This window comes from Dendropsophus ebraccatus, chromosome 11 (assembly GCF_027789765.1).
Source record: "Dendropsophus ebraccatus isolate aDenEbr1 chromosome 11, aDenEbr1.pat, whole genome shotgun sequence".
Lineage (NCBI taxonomy): Eukaryota > Metazoa > Chordata > Amphibia > Anura > Hylidae > Dendropsophus > Dendropsophus ebraccatus.
This window is the reverse complement of record NC_091464.1, coordinates 83,138,628-83,159,906: the sequence shown is the minus strand read 5'-3', so window position 1 is coordinate 83,159,906 and position 21,279 is coordinate 83,138,628. Positions and strand designations below refer to the sequence as shown.

Below are 21,279 nucleotides of genomic sequence, written 5' to 3'. Positions count from 1 at the left end.
TCCAGCTGTTACAAAACTACAACTCCCATCATGCCTGGACAGCCAAAGCTAAAGCTTTGGCTGTCCAGGCATGATGGGAGTTGTAGTTTTGCCACCCTCCTATCCATCTGTCACTGACATGGGCCTGTCTCTGTATTAGCACCACTCAGACACTGTATAATCTATAGCTCTGATGTCTCCTCATCATCTCCATTCCCAGGGGACACTGTACAATGATCTGACATCTTCAGCTTGGCAGCACTAGTCGGCTGTGCGGACGGCCGCAGCACCGCAGGGGTTAAGCACCCTTTCCTTGCCGGCCGCTCAGCCCCGTCCTCTAATTTTCGGGGGGCATCAAGCAGCACTCGCAATCCCAGACTATAAGGCGACCATTATAACACAGGGAGACGGAGACGGAGCGGGTTCTCGGATATTATATCAGGGAAATAACACCGGGCTCCGGCGCCCAAGGGGTTAAACGGGTGTGGCCAAGTGACGGCTGTCAGTGTGCGCCTGCGCGCTGGGGACATACACACAGCGCTGCTGCCTCTCCTCTCAGTGTGGGGATAGGCGGCGGGCGGACGGGATATTGTCGGCGCCGGAGCTCCCCGGATCGTTCTCCCGGGCGGGGTCACCCGTCTCCTTCCATCCTTCCATGGGATCATAATGACAGCCCGCTCGCCTCTACACGGCTCCTTCTCCGGCTACTAGATGGCTCTGGTGACGGTGCAGCGCTCCCCCACCCCCAGCACGACCTCCAGCCCCTGCGTGTCGGTGAGTGATGAGGAGGATGATGGGAGTGATGAGGAGGATGAGGCTCCGCTCTTCTCTCCCATTGTCTGCTACTGCCAGCTTCCTGCCTTATAGTGTCTACCGGCGCCTCAGTGCGCATGCGCCTCAGCTGCTGCTGCTCCTGCTGCTGTCTCCTCGCCATCCTTTGCTTCCTTCCTTCATGTTACAGGACTGCCCTGTCACTGTGGCCCCTGGTGTGTACCCTGCTGCCCTGTCACTGTGGCCCCTGGTGTGTACCCTGCTGCCCCGTCACTGTGGCCCCTGGTGTGCACCCTGCTGCCCCGTCACTGTGGCCCCTGGTGTGTACCCTGCTGCCCTGTCACTGTGGCCCCTGGTGTGTACCCTGCTGCCCTGTCACTGTGGCCCCTGGTGTGCACCCTGCTGCCCCGTCACTGTGGCCCCTGGAGGGCACCCTGCTGCCCCGTCACTGTGGCCCCTGGAGGGCACCCTGCTGCCCCGTCACTGTGGCCCCTGGAGGGCACCCTGCTGCCCCGTCACTGTGGCCCCTGGTGTGCACCCTGCTGCCCCGTCACTGTGGCCCCTGGAGTGCACCCTGCTGCCCTGTCACTGTGGCCCCTGGAGGGCGCCCTGCTGCCCTGTCACTGTGGCCCCTGGTGTGTACCCTGCTGCCCTGTCACTGTGGCCCCTGGTGTGTACCCTGCTGCCCTGTCACTGTGGCCCCTGGAGTGCACCCTGCTGCCCTGTCACTGTGGCCCCTGGAGTGCACCCTGCTGCCCTGTCACTGTGGCCCCTGGTGTGCACCCTGCTGCCCCGTCACTGTGGCCCCTGGTGTGTACCCTGCTGCCCCGTCACTGTGGCCCCTGGTGTGCACCCTGCTGCCCCGTCACTGTGGCCCCTGGAGGGCACCCTGCTGCCCCGTCACTGTGGTCCCTGGAGTGCACCCTGCTGCCCCGTCACTGTGGCCCCTGGTGTGTACCCTGCTGCCCCGTCACTGTGGCCCCTGGTGTGCACCCTGCTGCCCCGTCACTGTGGCCCCTGGTGTGTACCCTGCTGCCCTGTCACTGTGGTCCCTGGTGTGTACCCTGCTGCCCCGTCACTGTGGCCCCTGGTGTGCACCCTGCTGCCCCGTCACTGTGGCCCCTGGTGTGTACCCTGCTGCCCCGTCACTGTGGCCCCTGGGGTGCACCCTGCTGCCCCGTCACTGTGGCCCCTGGGGTGCACCCTGCTGCCCCGTCACTGTGGCCCCTGGGGTGCACCCTGCTGCCCCGTCACTGTGGCCCCTGGTGTGCACCCTGCTGCCCCGTCACTGTGGCCCCTGGTGTGCACCCTGCTGCCCCGTCACTGTGGCCCCTGGAGGGCACCCTGCTGCCCCGTCACTGTGGCCCCTGGAGGGCACCCTGGTGCCCAGTCACTGTGGCCCCTGGAGGGCACCCTGCTGCCCCGTCACTGTGGCCCCTGGAGGGCACCCTGCTGTCCCGTCACTGTGGCCCCTGGAGGGCACCCTGCTGGTGGCCACTGTGCTTCCTTGAAGATGCACTGAAATCCTCTGTGGTTGCACCGGGTTCCTCCCTGCGGGTGCATCAAGGTCCTCTGGGCTTCCCTGCGGGGGGCTGCCGGGTTCCTCTGGGCTTCCCTGCGGGGGGCCGCCGGGTTCCTCTGGGCTTCCCTGCGGGGGGCCGCCGGGTTCCTCTGGGCTTCTGTACATTGTGCGTTACAGCACTCTGCGCTTCCCTGTTTCCCCTGCATTGAGGGTAGAGGCAGGGCAGTGGTGCTCGGCTGACTTGTGGTGCTCCATAGACAGACAGGGAGCTGTGTATATGAGTGATGTGTCGGCCGTCAGTGTCTGCCTGTAGTGTAACCCATGTCACACCCGGCCATGTTGCGTCCTGCTGTAAGTCATTGGGAACGGTCCTGACATCTCCATAGATGAGTTTATTTGCATGATGGTTGCAGCTTCCTGGCACTGGCGGCTGCAGAAGAGACGACGCATGACTGCTCCTTCTCTACATTAGTGATCTCCAGCTGTAATAAAACTACAATTCCCAGAGTGCTCGGACGGCCACTGGCTGGGAGTTGTAGTCTTCCTCAGGCTGGAGGTCACTGCTTACATGATAGGACTTGTTGTTGGTATATGGCAGTGGTAGGGAACCTTGGCTTTCCAGCTGTTGCAAAACTACAACTCCCATCATGCCTGGAAAGCCAAAGCTTTAGCATGATGGGAGTTGTAGTTTTGCAACAGCTGGAAAGCCAAGGTTCCCTACCCCTGCTATATAGGTTTATGTATGGTTGCACACAGACCCCCAGTCAGTAAGACTTGTTTCTAAGGAAAGTCAGAGCCATGGTGTTGCCGTACACAGTGAACAGAGCAGGACGCAGACAGCGCCATAGATTGTGTAGTGGTCATACTGGGTTATTACCGCATTCACTTCAATAGGAGCAGAGCTGCAGTAACCCAGCACGACCACAACATAATGTACGGCGCTGTCTGCTTCCTGCTCTGTTCACTGTATCTGCATCTTTGGCTCTTGGCGGGGTGCTGGGTGTCGGCCTCCCATCGAGCAGATAGTGATGACCTAATAGATCATCAATGCATTTTTGTCCTGAAAATCCCTTTAAGCTAAAAACTACTATAAATAAAAGGTATAATGGGAAGATTTGCATCTTTTTTGTTTATTGGATCCTCTGGTAGTTTTGGCTTACAAATACCCAATGCAAAATACTGACCGGTGTGTGACAGCGGCCTGAGGCTCGCAGCGCACAGCAGGACTTTATTGTGACATCAAATATGCCGCCTCCAGAAATCAGATGCCTGTCTGTACACGCGGGGATAGCAGAGATGACTGTGTGATGGATCAGGGATTTATAATTTACTTCTATTTAAAAAAAAAAAAATCTCAAGTCTTCCGGTACTTATCAGCTGCTTTATGTCCTGCAGGGAGTGGTGTATTCTCTCCAGTCTGACACAGTGCTCTCTGCTGCCACCTCTGTCCATGTCAGGAACTGTCCAGAGCAGGAGAGGTTTTCTATGGGGATTTGCTGCTGCTCTAGACAGTTCCTGACATAGAGAGAGGTGGCAGCAGAGAGCACCGTGTCAGACTGGAAAGAATACACCACTTTCTGCAGGACATACAGCAGCTGATAAGTACTGGAAGACTGTAGATTTTTTTAAAAGAAGTAAATTACAAATCTCTGGCACCAGGAAAGTATTTTTTTTTAAAGGTACAGGGACACTTTATTTTAAACATTGATGGCTGAATGCTTGTTTCTCCGATTGCGGTTCCTTATGACTCCTCCTTATACTTACACACTTGGCCGAGAGAGATGGGAATAAGTCACTGTTACACTCCCCTGGTGACAGGTGGGAACTATGGGTTCTACATGATACAAACCAACATGGCTCATCCCTATATACATATAGACAGGTGGCGGTCCCCCTGACATTGCTGCTATTGATGTCTGACGCCTATAGGAACCCCTTGGCCAGTTTAGCAGAATAATATGGCGGCCTTTCTCTGCATGTATTACAGTCCATCCCTATGAGGCTGCGGCTGGGCCGGGGCTTGGGCGCTGCAGACACATACAGTGATGCACAAAGAAGAGGAGTATGGAGGACTCTCAGGGATAGTAAAGTACTATGCATTATATTGCCTAAGGGTGCGTTCACACCTACAGGATCTGCAGCAGATTTGATGCTGTGTTCAGTTATTTAAATGAAATCTGCTGCAGAAAATCAGCTGCAGATCCTGTAGGTGTGAACGCACCATAAAATAACATACTAAGACAAGATGAATGTAATAACAATATTGTTAGTCTAAATTATTAAATGTATCCGCAATATTGTTATTAAAGGAGTATTCCAAGAAAAAACTAGATTTGCATTTCCAGGGAAATACATAGGGGGAGATTTATCAAACTGGTTTATAATAGAGTTGTCTCAGTTGCCCCTAGCAACCAATCAGATTCCACCTTTCATTCATCACAGGTCATTTGGAAAATGAAAGGTGGAATCTGATTGGTTGCTAGGGGCAACTAAGACAATTATACTTTTACACCAGTTTGATAACTCTTCCCCATAGTGCTTGAAAAGAGAGAAACTTAAACCGTGGTTCCCATCCCTTTAAGAGCGACTTGGGTCCCGTCCCTTTAAAGGGGTTATCCAGTGCTACAAAAACATGGCCACTTTTCCCCCCTACTGTTGTCTCCAGTTCAGGTGCAGTTTGCAATTAAGCCCCATTTACTTCAATGGAACTGAGTTTCAAAACCCCACACAAACTGGAGACAACAGTAGGGGGAAAGTGGCCATGTTTTTGTAGCGCTGGATAACCCCTTTAAGAGCGACTTAAGTCCTTATAATGGTAAAGATCATTGCTCGGTTACCATGACAATCTTACTCATGTCAGTGGGACAAAATCGTTAAGGACCTTTCTTCTTCTCCATCTTCTATTGGCAAATAGTGGACATGTGACTGTGTGATACATTGCCTGAGGAGACCTTAGAGTTCCTATTGGCTGCTATATTTCAGCTATTTGCATATGTGCTGTGATTGGCTGTTAGCGGTTAGAGTGTGGCCATTATTTCCAATTGGCCATTATTTTCTATGGGAAATTAGTGGTCTTTAAACGTAAATTTCTTAAAAACTTCAAATCTGATCGAAACGAAAAAAAGATAGCACACCTGTCAGCGCCGAGGGCTTCAAAACGGAGTTTGAACGGAGTCTGTTCGCAAAGCCGTTGGGGCTGTATTAATCGCAGAAAAATGGCTGGAAGAAGAAGAAGAATACGGATTATAATATAGGGATTCTTCAAGCACTATAATAACTTGTTTCCTATCCACAGGATAGAGGACATGTAAGAGATCACCGGGGGTCTGACCTCCGAACCCCCTGGCTATCTCCGTATGTGGGCCCCGGTTTCTGTGTTATGAATAGAGCCGCAGGTACGGCATGTGACCCACCACTCTATTAATTCCTATGGAGCTGTCGGAAAGAGCCAAGTAAGCTGTAAGAGTACGTACTCTGCTCTCTCCGGTGGTTCCATAGGAATGGATAGAGGCGAGGGTCACCTGCCGTATCTGCGGCTCTATTCTTAACACAGAAATCGGGGCCCTCATACGAAGATCATCGGGGGGTCCAGAGGTCAGACCCCCCATGATCTTACTTGTCCCTTATCCTGTGGATAGAGGACTAGTTAGTTTTTCTTGGAATACCCCTTTAAATTCCACAATATTACATTTATCTTGTTTTTGAATGTCCTTTTGGACAATATACTGCATAGCACTTTTAACTCCCTGAGTAGCTCTTCTTCCTTTTTCTTCCTTCTTTCTTTTTCTTCTTCTTCCTTTTTCTTTCTTTTTCTTCTTCTTCCTTCTTCTTCTTCTTCCTTTCTTCCATATACTATATAACCAGTGTGAACAGGTGCACACATTGGAGGTACACTCGGGTAGCAAGCAGTCTTAGTGCCCTATTCCACGGGACGATTATCGTTCGCATAATCGTTTACGATAAACGCTCTCAAACGGCCGCTATTGCGAACGACCTGAAATCCTTTACCCATTTACACGGAACGAGGATCATTACTTATGAAACGCTATTGCGTTTGTCGCTACTGCGACCCACCGAATGATGTCTTTTTCCATGCGAACGAGCAACGATAAAAATAGGTCTAGGTCTTATTAAGGGATCAACGATTTCTCATTCGTCGTTTAATCCTTAACTGCTATTCAACCGAACGATAATCGCTTCCGAAGGATAATCGTCCCGTGTCATAGGGCCCTTAGTGGTGGGACATTTGTAAGAGGTAATTACATGATGCAGCCGTTCTGCCCTTTTTGTTGGACCCGATGTCATCCGGGCTGATAGAGAGAACAGAGCGGCTTGGTGGGCTCCATCGTCTGGTTATTGGGTGGCATCCATCTTGCCGGGTGGCATCCACACTCCTGTCTCGGCTCGTGCACGATGTAATGGAACATGTTATTTTTGTACTCTGTAGAAACAGTTTGTTTCCTCTGAGCGTTCTCTTTAGTAAAAACTATATATATATATACAGAAGCCCTTTGCTTTGTTCCTCTGCTCGCCAGGGAATGAATGACTTCCCATACAATGATTCATCTGGCACTGCCAGTCCGCTGGTTTGCACCCACACCATCCTATATTAGAGAACACTCATTGAATTTATCCATCTACAGCGGGCTTTAACCCTTGGCGTTACAGACCGGCACAAAGCACTGTTGCCTTTCCTGATGTATCGAGTTCTGGAGTTCCTGCATGGTCTGAGCTCATACTGTATTATGTGCCGTATAGTGCCGCACCGTGATATGCCAAAACGCTGGTCGTGCTTAAAGGGATTGTTCACCAAAAATGTTTTCTTTCTTTCTTTTTTTTTTTTTTTTTTTTTTTAATCAACTGGTGTCAAAGTGACAGAGATTTGTAATTTAATTCTATTAAAAAAATCTTCAGTCTTCCAGTACTTATCAGCTGCTGTATATCCTGCAGAAAGTGTTCTATTCTTTCCACAGAAGATGTCTTCTATGCTTCTATGTCTTTGCTGCTGCTCTGGACGGTTCCTGACATGGACAGAGGTGGCAGCAGAGAGCACTGTGGCAGACTGGAGAGAATACGCTCTTTCCTGCAGGACATACAGCAGCTGATAAGTACTGGAAGACCGGAGATTTTTTAATAGAAGTTAACTAAAAAATTCTGGCACTTGCGAAGACTAATTGATTTGAAACAATTTTTTAAAATTTGTTTGGTGAACAACCCTTTTAAAACCTCATTTGCATTGGGCGCACAGCTGCTTATATAATACTGTACGCCGTGGCGGACTTCACCGGTGGTGGGGGGGGGGGAAAGCGTGCATAATTTATGAGTAGTAAACGCACTTCTCTCCATGCTTTTCCTAAAGGAAGTCGGGAATTGAGATAGAGGGACAGAGAGCGTACGGTCCCAGGGCCTTATACATTGGCTCCGTAATGATAATGTATTATGCAGGCAGCAGCGGCGGATGATTTGGCGCTTTGTAGAAGACACGCCCATTATAACAGTGCCTGAGATATAACTCGACCCATTTCGGCCCTTTGACTTGCTGGCATTACCATGACCACCAAGTATGTGTAGGAAATGGATTGGCGCACTTCGGGATCCCGGCTTTATTGGTAGGGTTTGATAGCTTTGCGCTGTGGACGTGGATACAGACCCGGACGGGGTTGTGTACCACCGACTTGCACATGTTGTTGTTGTTTTTCTTGCTGCCATCTGTTTTCACTGTAAATCAGGCCGATTCCTATCGCAGACCTGTCTTTTTCTTGAGGAGTCTTTGCTGTAAGTATAAGCCTTCAGAGCGTTCATCTTGGGCCAGGAGTCTTCTTTATTTCATTTAGGCCTAGTCTGTATACCTCACGCAGCAGATTGTCTTGGTGGAGTGACTTGCATGTGATTTGGTGTGGTGGTCAGTGGCGGGCATGTGACTTGTGATGTACAAGCAAAAAGATGGACTTTTTTTTTTGTTTGAACTGCTGTGTTGCAAGTTTGCTTCTCTTAACAGCATATTGAGAGATGCTTTACGGCAGACACGTGGACTTGTCCGTAAGGAGACAATAGTCTGGAGCAACACTATGGGAGCATTTTCGAGGCATGCTCGGTGACCTGTGCAGGAAGAGGGGAGAATGGAAGCTGTGACTATCATCTACAGTGAATGGCTTGATCTCATCTTATCTATATACTGATGTAACTTTTCACTGTGATGATAAAGAGGAGACAGCTTTGGAAAGTTTACTATATACAATAGAAAGTGTCAGCTTAAAGGGGGTACTCCAACAAAAACCTTCTTTTTTTTAATCAACTGGTTTCAAAAAGGTATATAGATTTGTAATGTACTTCTGTTTAAAAATCTTCAGTCTTCCAGTACTTACCAGCTACTGTATGTCCTGCAGGAAGTGGTGTATTATTTCCAGTGTGACATAGTGCTCTCTGCTGCCACCTCTGTCCATGTCAGGAACTGTCCAGAGCAGGAGAGGTTTTCTATGGGGATTTACTACTACTCTGTACAGTTCCTGACATGGACAGAGGTGGCAGCAGAGGAGCACTGTGCGAGACTGAAAAGAATACACCACTTCCTGCAGAACATACAGCAGCTGATAAGTACTGGAAAATGAGATTTTTCTGTAGAAAGTAAATTACAAATCTGTGTAACTTTCTGAATTCCGTTGATTTGAAAGAAAATTATTTTCACCGGAATACCCCTTTAATATAAGGCCAGGTTCTCAGTAATGTAATATCAGTGATTTTTTTTTTTTTTTTTTTTTAACCTAAACTGACAGCTGTCATTTTAGACCACAAGGTTGATTTTCTGTGTCCTATGTGTGCCGCCATATCAGATGTCGTATGTGCCGACGCCCCTACCTCCCTGTCTCATAGTAGTCAATGGAAACTGAAAAGTTTGAGCTGTGTTAAAATTCCAAGTACAACTCAAGAAGGGTTTGATGTGGAGGTGAAAATTTCTGTGGAGCCACAGGGCCGCATGCAGGATCCAAAAAAGTTGTGTTATGATGAACCCAAACGGGATGGTAAATGTCGGAGGGTCCATTGGTCTGGTGTCGTACCCCATTGTAGCCTATAGAGTAATGGGTGGGAGGCAAAAAATCCTATATGGGATGGTACTGGATCACTTGATGTAGGTTAAAGGGGACTCCAACTGTTGCAAAACGACAATTCCCATCATGCCTGGACGGCCTTCGGCCGTCCAGGCATGATGGGAGTTGTCGTTTTGCAATGGCTGGAGGTCTGAAGGTTCCCCATCCCTGCTGTATTGTAATGCAGTAGAGATAGACTCCTCGAGGAGTCTATCAGTACTCTGCAGATCACGTCTATGGTTTGTTGATTAATTGAATGGAGGACGCTCTGATAATCTGCTTTTCCCTTAAGTGAATTACGTCAGTGTACCTTTAGTAGGATGAGTTCATCCAATGATCGTTCATTAAGATGGTGCGCTTGATCCTACTTCTCCTGCCATTTTTTTTTCTCCAGTGTAATCCCATTTACTTTTATGATAAAGAAGACAGTGCCATTCTACCACAACGGATACCGGGTGACGGACGCTAATGAGGGGTAAAAACAAAATGTATTAACATCCTAAAAAGAAAAGAAAATAAACACCAAGGCTGCAACTCAAATGTGAAAAAAAATTCATACGGTGACATCTACTAAAGTGCATTATGGCGTCCTATCTCAGGGTAGGATAAACTAGTGACAGAGAAGCTGAGCGGAATGATGTATCACTTAAATTGTTCTGTGCAGCTGATCCAGAGATCTCCTCCTGAATAACATGGACAATAAGTAGTCCTCTCCATTATGTGCATGAGCTCAGTAGTCCTGGATATTCATGAGAAGCAGAAAACTCCGTCCACCAGCTGCTAATTGGCAGTTATCTATCCATGCTGTGTATAGACAGTCAACTGTCAATCAGCAGCTGGAGGGCGGGGGGGAGGGGTGTGGCTGGAATCCCATTCTCCTGCATATTAGGAGAACGGCTGAACAGAATGATGTAAGTAACACACCGATCTGTTCAGCATTTCTGTCACTATTTATGCTGCCCTCATTAAAGGCGGAATAAACCTAGTGACAGATTCCCTAAAAAAAAAAAAAAAATCTAATTTGTGTGACTCTTCTAATGAGGATTGGTGTATTTTGTGTTCCAGTATCTTGTTACTGATTTATTAAAATGTAGCACTGCATAGTAAGTAAAGTGGCAGAAAGTAAAAAGATTGCTTACCTGGTACTGAACAGAGGCAGAGATAATAAATTGGCTGCAAATCCTGGATTATGAGGGGGGGGGGGGGGTAAAGACTCAAAAGGGAAGATTAAAAAAAAAAAAAAGAAATAAAAAAAGTTGCATCTAAAAAATATTTACCCATCAAATACTGGTTCATACATAGAACTTAGACCAAAAATGGAAAATGGTCAAAAAATCCAAATATTCACCGAAAAATAAGCACATAACCCTTGATAAATTTCTCCCATACTGTGTAACCACCAACCAATAATGGCAGCCATGATATTCTGTACTGGTGTTTATGTAGTATATAGTGTATACCGGGTAGACATGGATATGGAGATCTGTCATTTGGTATAAGGGCTTTTACAATGACTATAAGGAGAACTCAGACGCGGCCATCAGTCGCCATCTGTCACCCTTGTAGGTCATGGATAATGTGATAGCCAGTGTAATATGGCCTGAAATCTAATGTATGGAAAAGATGGCTGAAATAGAAGGTATTGAACTTCCATAAATATCTTATTAAAGGGTTAATTCACAATTTTTTTTTATATATATTTTTTTTTTTCAAATCATCTCAAAGTTTTTCATTTTCAAAAATCTCAAGTCATCCAGTACTTATCAGCTGCTGTATGTCCTCCAGGAGAGGTTTTCTATGGGGATATGCTGCTGCCCTGGACAGTTCCTGCCATGGACAGAGGTGGCAGCAGAGAGCACTGTACCAGACTGGAAAGAATACGCCACTTCCTGCAGGACACACAACACCTGATAAGTACTGGAAGGCTTGAAATTTTTAATAGAAGTAAATTACAAATCTCTGTCACTTTCTGACACCAGTTGAGTTGAAAGAAATTTAAAAAACAACTAAAACCATCCGTCCTTTCTTCCTTCTGTGCATTGCTATCTTTTGGCTGGTTTCACATTCTGCATTTTTTTTTTTTCCTTTTTTTAATTTGCAATCGACGACTTGCAAAATGCAATAACAATGCACAAAAACTGCAGTGTAAACCTGTCCTCACATTCACCATGATATGGACCAGAAATCCCCCCCCCCTCCCCCCCCCGGTCTCGTACGCTTTCCCCCCTATGGGTAGATGGGGAGTTTTTGTGTGTTGGGCGTGAAGTTGTGATTATCAGGCATGCCTGGTATGTAGGGGCCCGGGGTACCCATCACTTTACTTGCCGTCTATTCTTTCACATATGTCTTAACCTTTTTACATGGTCGTATATTTCCATGTGAATGTTTTCACTTTATTGAAGTGACTTCATTGCTGAGAAATTCCTCGTCTGATACGGTTATAGAGCAGGAAATCTTCTGGCTACTATCATGGCGGGGATTTCTGACACACACACACACACACACACACACACTCCATAGACTATAAATTAGTGACATATATTTGTGATATGACTTTATAAAATGGGCATACCCTTGTATTTTTTAACTCTCTCTTAAAGGGGTACTCCGGAGGACAAAAAAAGTTATACAGATTTGTATATTACTACTTAAAAAAAAAAAACTCAATCCTTCCAGTATTTATCAGTTGGCGTATGTCCTGCAGTAAGTGGTGTATTCTCTCCAGTCTGACACAGTGCTCTCTGCTGCCACTTCTGTTCATGTCAGGAACTGTCCAGAGCAGGAAAGGTTTTCTATGGGGATTTGCTGCTGCTCTGGACAGTTCTTAACATGGACAGAGGTGGCAGCAGAGAGCACTGTGTCAGACTGGAGACAATACATCACTTCCTACAGGACACACAGCAACTGATAAGTACTGGAAATGTTTAAGTCAGAATAATTTACATAATTTATATCTTTATGGCACCAGCTGATATGAGTTGTCAAGTCAGGAAAAAAAGAACCTGCTCACCTGTGCTGCTGTTCTGACCATGCTCAGGCCCTGTCTTGACTCACAGGAAGTTTCTGATCAGCCAATCACTGGTTGTATTGGACACTTGTCCAGGTAGGGACCCGAACATTGTCAGAACTGCGGCAGCAGAGAATTCCTGATGTTAGCATTGTTAGATAAACATGACCGCTTTCTTCCAGAGACAGCACTGCTCTTGTCTCCAGTTGGGGGGGGGCAGGTTTTGTAACTCCGTTCCATTGACGTGAATGGAAGTTAATTGCAAACCGCACCTGACCTGGAGACAAGAGCGGTGCTGTCTCTGACAGACAGTGGCCATGTTTTTGTAGGGCTGGATAACCCCTTTATCTTTCTCTCGTGCTAGGCCTCGCTGTGATCTGTGAGTGCAGTAGTGAGCGGAGCGGTGTGATGGTCTTGTGTGCCGGGCGCTCCCTGTGAGCTGCACGTCATCCCCGTGTCCTCGCCGATTGAATGGCCTTAAATTATTCACATATAATCTGAGTCCTTGTCTGGCAGGAATAATCATTTAGTCCCGTCTGTATTGCCAAACTGGTTCTCAGGGCGGCCTCGTCTGCAGCCGTTTCCCTGTCGCTGCTCTGAGTTATCGCCTATTCACACAGTTACAGGCCTCATCAGATGAGTGCTCTACCCCCTGCCATTATTTCTCACATCTTCCCATTATAGTAGAGCCGCGGCACGGCCAAGCAGGACGGCCCCGCTCGCACGTGCCATCTGTCGTGGACAATGGCCACCCTGATGGGGAAGCTGACAGGACCCAGGGTACATCCTGATGGATTGGTCCTACGTATTAATGAGAGAGGGGTCATAGGTAGGGGAGCATTTTGCAGATGAAGCAGGACTGGTGCACAAAAGTCCCGTTTACTCCACATTAAAGGGATTGTTCACCAATTATTTATTTTTCTCTTTCAAACCAACTGCTGCCAGAAAGTGCCAAAGATTTGTAATTTACTTCTATTAAAATTCTTTGACTCTTACAGTACTTATCAGCTGCTGTATGACATGCAGGAAGTGGTGTATTCTCACCAGTCTAGAGAACAGGTGAGGTTTTCTATAGGGATTTGCTACTGATCTGGACAGTTCCTGACATTGAGCAGAGAGCACTGTACCAGACTGGAAAGAATACACCACTTCCTGCAGGACATACAGCAGCTGTTAAGTACTGGAAGACTTGAGATTTTTTAATACTAGTAAATTACAAATCTCTGGCACTTTCTGGCACCAGTTTATTTAAAAAAAAAAGAAAACATTTTGTGAATAACCACTTATTAGAAAAATGGCTGAATTTACATAGACTATATGGCACGTCTACCCATGGGCGTCTTTAGGAGCCGGACTTGCAGGGATCAGCTGATCGCCCACCACTATCTGTGGGCACACTGTGTAGAGATGGGCATTGAGCCGCGTGCGTGGTGAAAAAGGCTGATTCATGAATGGCGTCTTTTTCCCATCATGTCAAGCTGTCACTATATGTGTTCATTAATTACACGTACTATAGCAGCCAATTCAGCTGCTAAAGATGTAAAATGAATGCGCTATGAGTCATGCCCGACAGTAGTAGTCTTGGCACGTGTCCTGGATTTCCTCTTTTTTTTTTTTTTTTTTTTTTTTTTTTTTTTTAAATCCATGGACGAGTGAGACAGTGATGCCAGAGAATCCCTTGGTTTCTTCTATATCTCGACATTCCGGTATCTGCTTTAAATATTTATTTATATATATAATTTTATATTTATTATAATCAGGCTGTGATTTGTGATTGGACAGGTACACAGACGATTACCACTACCTGTACATGACCAGTGTTAGAGGTGCAGTATTTACAGTGCCAGGCATGCGCCAGTATCTCCCCTTTATAGTGTTTGTAAAAGTTTTTATTCTGCATAAAAAGTTCTTGCTGTATAAAAGCCACATTGTGGTTTTGCATAGAAGCAATTCTAGGAACGTTTGCTAGAACATCCTCATCTATAATGCTACGTACTGTACTGTGCTGTACACCTTTGCAGATTTATTTATTTATTTTTTTTAAATGTTACACCAAGTATATCTCAGTGGTTATAGCCAGCAACCATATAGTTAAGGGAAATCAATAAGTATCAATAGTACAAGCAATTTTATTTTAAGGTTTTATTTAGCAAAAGAGTTTCCTTCTGTACTCAAAAATCAGTTTTTCTCTTCCCCCCCCCCCCCCCCTCACTTCAGAAGAAGCAGGATTTCTGTGTCCATTATGGTCTATGGAGGGGGGAGGGGCTGAGGGGGATGAGTGAGCACAGAGAGCAGAAAAGGCAGCTCTGCACAATACAACATCCTGCTATCTTACCTCACCAAGCTCCCAGACCTGCACTGACCTTTCTGACCTGTGAATCCAGCGTTTTATGTGTTGAGACTGTTCAGTTGCCAGTTTCCTCTTCCTGCTCACCCATCCCCCTCGGCCCCTTCCATAGGTTATAATGGACTCAGCAAACCTGTCCTCTCTTTGCTCCTCTGTAATGTATGGGGGGGGGGGGGGGGAGTAGGCTGCAAAACATCTTTTTGAGTACAAAAAGAGACTTTTTGCCTAATAAAACCTATTACAGAGTTTAAGATCACTTGTACTATTGATTTCTGCAAGAAAAATGTATATGACAGCTACACTTTAAAATAACGTATCCCGTATCTACAGACTGGGGACTATGTGTGAGATGGTAGAGGGAGAGGGGTCGGAATGAGTCTCTGGGTACTATTACACTAAGCGATTTTTTTTTTTTTTTTTTTTTTTTTTTTTTTTTTGACGATTACCAATAAACGAACTCAAACGAGCGCTATGGCAAACCACCTGAAATCGTTTACCCAATTACACGGAACAATGATCATTACTTATGATTGTTATTGCATTTCTCCTGATGTCGCCACTGCGTTCAACACTACTGTGAACGACCGAACGACGTCTTAATACATGCGAACGATCAACAATAAAAATGGGTTCAAATTCCATTAAACGACCGATTTCTTGTTGGTTGTTTAATCGTTGTCTGCTATTACACTAAATGATTATCGTTCAAATACGAACGATTTAACGATTTTTCGAATGATTATCGCTCTGTGTAATACCACCCTTTGTTGTACTCCTCTTTGTCAGCTCCATAGATTGGTACGGATTGGCACCTTGGTACGGATAAGGCCTATGGACCTATAGCAGCCCTATTACTGCTTCCTATAGAATGGAGGCATATTATTCTCCTGGGCAGGATCCCTAAATCTCTCCTGTATGTTATCAGCGTGTTTCCCTTTACTGTACAATGTCACCATATTCCCACAATCCCCTGCAGTGTCCCAGCAGGTAACGTCTCCATGTAGGACCCGGAAGTGATGTCACCGCTGATCGGCTGCGGGCCTGTAAACCCTTCAGTAGTCAGCTGCCTTAGGGCACGGAGGCTCCTTGTTTATGTGGTTATTGCTGGAATGTTTTTATTGTTCTAGATTTGTATGTAATTGAAATGTTCAGTTCATTGTTCATCCGCTACTTGTCTTAAAGGGGTACTTCAGCTATTTATTTTCCCCTTCTCTCTTTGAAATCAACTGATTTCAGAAAATGTTATATAGATTTTTAATTTACTTTTATTTAAAAAAAACTCCAGTCCTCCAGTACTTATCAGCTGCTGTATGTCCTGTAGGAAGTGGTGTATTCTTTCCAGTCTGACACAGTGCTCTCTGCTGCCACATCTGTCCAAGACAGGAACTGTCCAGAGCAGCAACAAATCCCCAAATCTCCTGCTCTGGACAATTCCTGAGGCTCTGGGTAGGACAATTCCCTCATACAGGTCGGAGTCATCCACAGGAGCATCATCACCACAATGGACGGACGGGCCGTGTATACATGTTCTCAGTTTAGCCTGGTTACAGTCAGTAAGAGGTGACAATAGATCGGGCTCTCTGTAACAGATAATGTGAGGGTGTAAGTGCCGGGAAGCATGGTGATGTGACACGCCTAGGGTGAGATCAGCGAGGATCAGGTGTGTGAGGAGCTGTACGGCTGTCACTGTCACTACAGGAGATGCCACTCTGCTGCCCCTAAAGTGTCATTTAGGAGATGGTGCATCAAAGGTTTTATTGGTTTGGGGTCTATTACCACGGAATACAATCCTAAACATTCAGACCTCTAGCGATCTTTAGAATGTGTTGGGAGAAGCATGCAGCTAAGCGCTTCACTCCCTGGCCTGCTGAGTCTCCATAGATTTCCAGTGGAGATGGCCCCTCCTGCAGTCAGCGGGATGGAGGTGTGAAGTGCTGATCTGATGATCGGAGGGGGTCCCCCGACTGAAATAAACTACTGACAGATTTATCAAACATGGTGTAAAGTGAAACTGGCTCAGTTGCCCCTAGCAACCAATCAGATTCCACCTTTCATTTTCTAAAAAGTCTGTGAGGGATGAAAGGTGGAATCTGATTGGTTGCTAGGGGCAACTGGGCCAGTTTCACTTTACACCATGTTTGATCTCCCCCTGTGTTTCTCCATGATGGCGCTGTGCTCGGTCACTATACAGGAAGTCTCTCCATGTGACTGTACAATGTCTGTATACAGGCTGTGTGCTGCCATCACTGCCCTCATGTGCCCGGGGCCTCGGGGTGTATCCTGCTCTGACTATCTGACTATATACGTACTGAGGAATATTGCTGCTGTTACTGCCATAGAACTGAGGAGTGATGTGGTTGTGGTGGACTTTGCTTTTACTGTGACGTCTGCTGGTATCTGTGTCTCTTTTATGTGTGATCATTGTGAGTGATGCTGTGTATAAGCTGTATACGGCAGATGAGCTGTGTATAAGCTGTATACGGCAGATGAGCTGTGTATAAGCTGTATACGGCAGATGAGCTGTGTATGTATAAGGTTGATAAGCTGAGTATAAGCTGTATACAGCAGATGAGCTGTGTATAAGGTGTATACTGCAGATGAGCTGTGTACAAGGTGGATGAGCTGAGTATAAGCTGTATACGGCAGATGAGCTGTGTATGTATACGGCGGATGAGCTGTGTATAAGCTGTATACAGCAGATGAGCTGTGTATGTATAAGGTTGATAAGCTGTGTATAAGGTGTATACGGCAGGTTGAGCTGTGTATGTATACGGTGGATGAGCTGTGTATACGGCGGATGAGCTGTGTATAAGGTGGATACAGCAAATGAGCTTTGTATGTATAAGGTTGATAAGCTGTGTATAAGGTGTATACGGCAGATGAGCTGTGTATAAGGTGTATACGGCCGATGAGCTGTGTATGTATACGGCAGATGAGCTGTGTATAAGGTGTATACGGCCGATGAGCTGTGTATAAGGTGTATACGGCCGATGAGCTGTGTATAAGGTGTATACGGCAGATGAGCTGTGTATAAGGTGTATACGGCCGATGAGCTGCGTATGTATACGGCAGATGAGCTGTGGATGAGCTGTGTATGTATACGGCAGATGAGCTGTGGATGAGCTGTGTATACGGCAGATGAGCTGTGTATACGGCAGATGAGCTGTGTATGTATACAGTGGATGAGCTGTGTATAAGGTGTATACAGCAAATAAGCTGTGTATAAGGTGTATACGGACGATGAGCTGTATGTATACGGCAGATGAGCTGTGTATAAGGTGTATACGGACGATGAGCTGTGTATGTATACGGCAGATGAGCTGTGGATGAGCTGTGTATACGGCAGATGAGCTGTGGATGAGCTGTGTATATGGCAGATGAGCTGTGTATGTATACGGTGGATGAGCTGTGTATAAGGTGTATACAGCAAATGAGCTGTGTATAAGGTGGATGAGCTGTGTTGGCACAGGCCTATTCTCTACCATCAGACGGTCGGGATGCCCCTTTACCCCCGGCACCTGCCAGCTACGTTACTTCCCTTCCTTGTGATGAAATCCATACAGGGCGTTTATAGATTTCTCCATGAGGCAATGGATTAGAGGCGGGAAGCCGCTGACCCTTTATTGATCGCGCTATATCAGAGCTGCTCGCTATTAGTGATAAAAGCAATATACTGTGCACATTGCTGATAAATGTGCTACATGATGAAACAGGAAGAAAGCGAAGGGGATAGATTTCCTTCTACAGCTCATACTTGTATAACAGGGGGATACAGATACAATTGGCTTCTCTGCTGACATTAGGCCCCAATAGAGATGAGCGACCCTCGAGCACACTTGGGTCTGTCCAAATCCCAACATAGGACATCTGAAGAAGTTGGATGCAGCCTTAGGGAGTCTGGGAAAACATGGTTACAGTCATGGGCCATAGGCGGTATACATGTTTTTCAGGCACCCCTAGGGCTCCATCTAACTTCTTCAGCCACTGTTAACCAAATGCCACATGCATGTGTTTCCACAAACCAGCGCATGCTCAAGGTTCACTCATCTCTAGTCCCATCGTAGTTGTTGCAGTTCTAATATTCTGCAACTTTTGGCAAAATTGAACCATGCACCAAAACAGATTCAGTTTGCAGTGCATATGGATGCAAATCCGCAGCACAGATGCATCTAATGCATGGGGACTCTCTACAGGTCCGCTGCTTATTTTTAGTAAAATCTACAATCTAAAGGCCTCTCGCTTTCATATGGATCCTAATCTGGATTGACTTTGCTTCTGACGGAGGCCGGATCACCATGTCCTTGTGAATTCAGGTCCTCAGATGCATCGGCGGTCACGTGCATATCTGCCGCCACTTAAGGTGCATTGTAGATATTGATGCATATGGTGATTTGGCCACACTAGGTCTCCGTGGTAAAATTGCGCTTGATAGAAAGTAGAGCAGGGAACGTTGTCATCTATGCGACAGATGTGTAGCCTTCGGCTTTGTCTTGTAATTTCAAGTAATCCTATCCTGGCCTAGAAGACGCAGTTCTTTAACCTTTTTAATAGACACGTGGGCAGATCTGGAAATGGTGTTGGCTAATCCTTTCCACCTTTACAAATCCTGTTGTAGTGTGATGGGTTAATGTAGCTCTCTAAGCATTCATATAGACTACATGGCACTGCTAATGGCCGGCTGCATGTAGTAGTAAATATTCCCCATATTAAAGGGAAACTGCCATCACTATCGTGGTGGCTATATTTGGTGGTAGCATGTTCTACAAGCCTTGGTTGGCAGATGTTTCCCTATACCTAAACAGAAGCCTATCAATCAAGGTGGGTGGGGTGGCGAGAAGACACCAGGGTCCGCTCTGGTCACCCTTAGTCATGGCCTGTTCCCTTCAAACTCCAGTAACAAGCGGTGTACAGAGTTGCCAAAAGTCATATGGACTTGCATTGCAATAAACTTCCAAAGCAAGCCTGTGGGACTTTCAATAATATACAAAAGGACGCTGGTTGACCTCCAGGGAGATCAACCAAAACACAGCGGAGACACCATCATGTCTCGACGTCCGTGTATTCTAGAACATTCCCCCTGTGAAATCAAAGATACTAAATAACACTGCAAAGACACCATCACGTGTCTCGACGTTAGTGAGCTAGCCAGATCTTCCTCCGGGAAAGAACAACCAAGTCAAGAAATGTCTCCAGTGAAGGTAACCACCCAAGCAAGGTTTCCATCCACAGACAGCTGTTTTGGGGTATTTGCCCCTCATCAGTATGGAGTAGGATTCTGGCTAGTGGGGGCAATGCCTAGTAAAAGGACGCTGCATGCAAAATCCTCACCTTTTATCCTCCCCTTTCCATGCACTATAGAGACATATCAGCAGGTCAGATATCGGTTATCTCTCCGGACGTGACTGTTTTAGCAGCTATATTTGTGTTATGTTGTGTCATTCCCCTGATTTTCTTACTAGAAATGCATAAGTAAATAGCCAATGGCACTTGGAAAGACAGGTAGCTACCGGCACTGCTAAACTTAGGTTACCACATATATGGACTCCACCGATGAATAAAGATTAGACGGTGATCACTGGTTGGTGCTCACTACGATATTAGATGTAAGCTTCACAAGTCCATAAGAAAAAGATGAGGGCACTCACCGCTTATGTGATCTTCTTTAATTTAATTTAATCTTTTAGCGTGCACAAAAGTTACTGGGCTTCAGCGTGGACACCAGGCACCCACCGGATCAGGTAACAGCTGTTTCACGCGCATGCGCGCTTCTAGAGACGCCGCCTCTCACCCGAGTCTTTTTCTTATGGACTTGTAAATAGCCAATGAGATGTTACCTGTTGTGGGCGTGTCTGGGACTATCCAGTGAAAGCTAACAGTATTGGACTTTGCAGGGAAACTCCGCTTCGACTGGAGGGGGACGGGTAGATGGTAACTCCCAATTGTCAATTTATTTAAATTTCTAGGAGAAATAACTGGAGAAGGGCCCAGTGCAGAGGACTGAGGAGAGATGTCCCAGAATAGTTATATTATCGGGGATGCATATGTCCTACCATAGACATGGGAAGAGCGGTCCTGTCCTCCATAAATAGGATGTCAGGGTTTGAACAATTTGCATCAGTCGTACAGATATAAGCAGAGACTATGCAAATACTTTCCTGTACATTGCAGTAGTGTACGTTACATGAGGCTTTTTTAAGTTGTTTTTTTTGTTCTCAATCAGTTCGTGCAGTTTTTTGCTATCCAAGGGGGCGGCCATGGGGAACTAAGGTGATATTTCTGATCGTGGTAATAAGCCAGTGTCCGCAGCTAAGAACAATGAAGAAGATCTAGAAAGACGCCACTAATGGGTGGAGAGAACAAGATATAAAAATAAATAAACGTATTTGGAAAGTTTTATAGCCTCAGTAGTTATAAGAATTGCATTGATTCCTGTTCTGTTGAATGTTACCAGTGTAGTTCTGTGCTTTTGGGGTTCATTGGCTTCCTGGCAGCGGAGCTCTATGGCGGCATCGGACCCCTATGGCGGCAGCAGCCAGATGTTATGTTAGTAAATGGGATTGTTGGCGGA

The 21,279-nt window shown here is 46.3% G+C and overlaps 1 protein-coding gene and 1 long non-coding RNA gene across 3 annotated transcripts in view; one reads left to right on the top strand and one right to left on the bottom strand.

Moving 5' to 3' along the window:
* The first annotated feature begins 507 nt into the window (after positions 1-507).
* The window catches only part of SSH2 (slingshot protein phosphatase 2), a 167,779-nt gene continuing 147,007 nt past the window's right edge, over positions 508-21,279 (top strand). For both annotated transcript variants that reach the window (XM_069945025.1, XM_069945024.1), the window contains exon 1: positions 508-753. In XM_069945025.1, coding sequence (XP_069801126.1) covers positions 691-753 — 63 coding nt within the window. In that variant the 5' untranslated portion in view covers positions 508-690. The remainder of the gene's footprint in view (positions 754-21,279) is intronic.
* Positions 7,881-21,279, bottom strand: part of LOC138767500 (uncharacterized) — a 28,112-nt gene continuing 14,713 nt past the window's right edge. The window contains exons 2-3 of the long non-coding RNA XR_011358804.1: positions 9,668-9,822; positions 7,881-8,371 (exon numbers count right to left, since the gene is read on the bottom strand). This is a non-coding gene — a long non-coding RNA (uncharacterized lncRNA). The remainder of the gene's footprint in view (positions 8,372-9,667; positions 9,823-21,279) is intronic.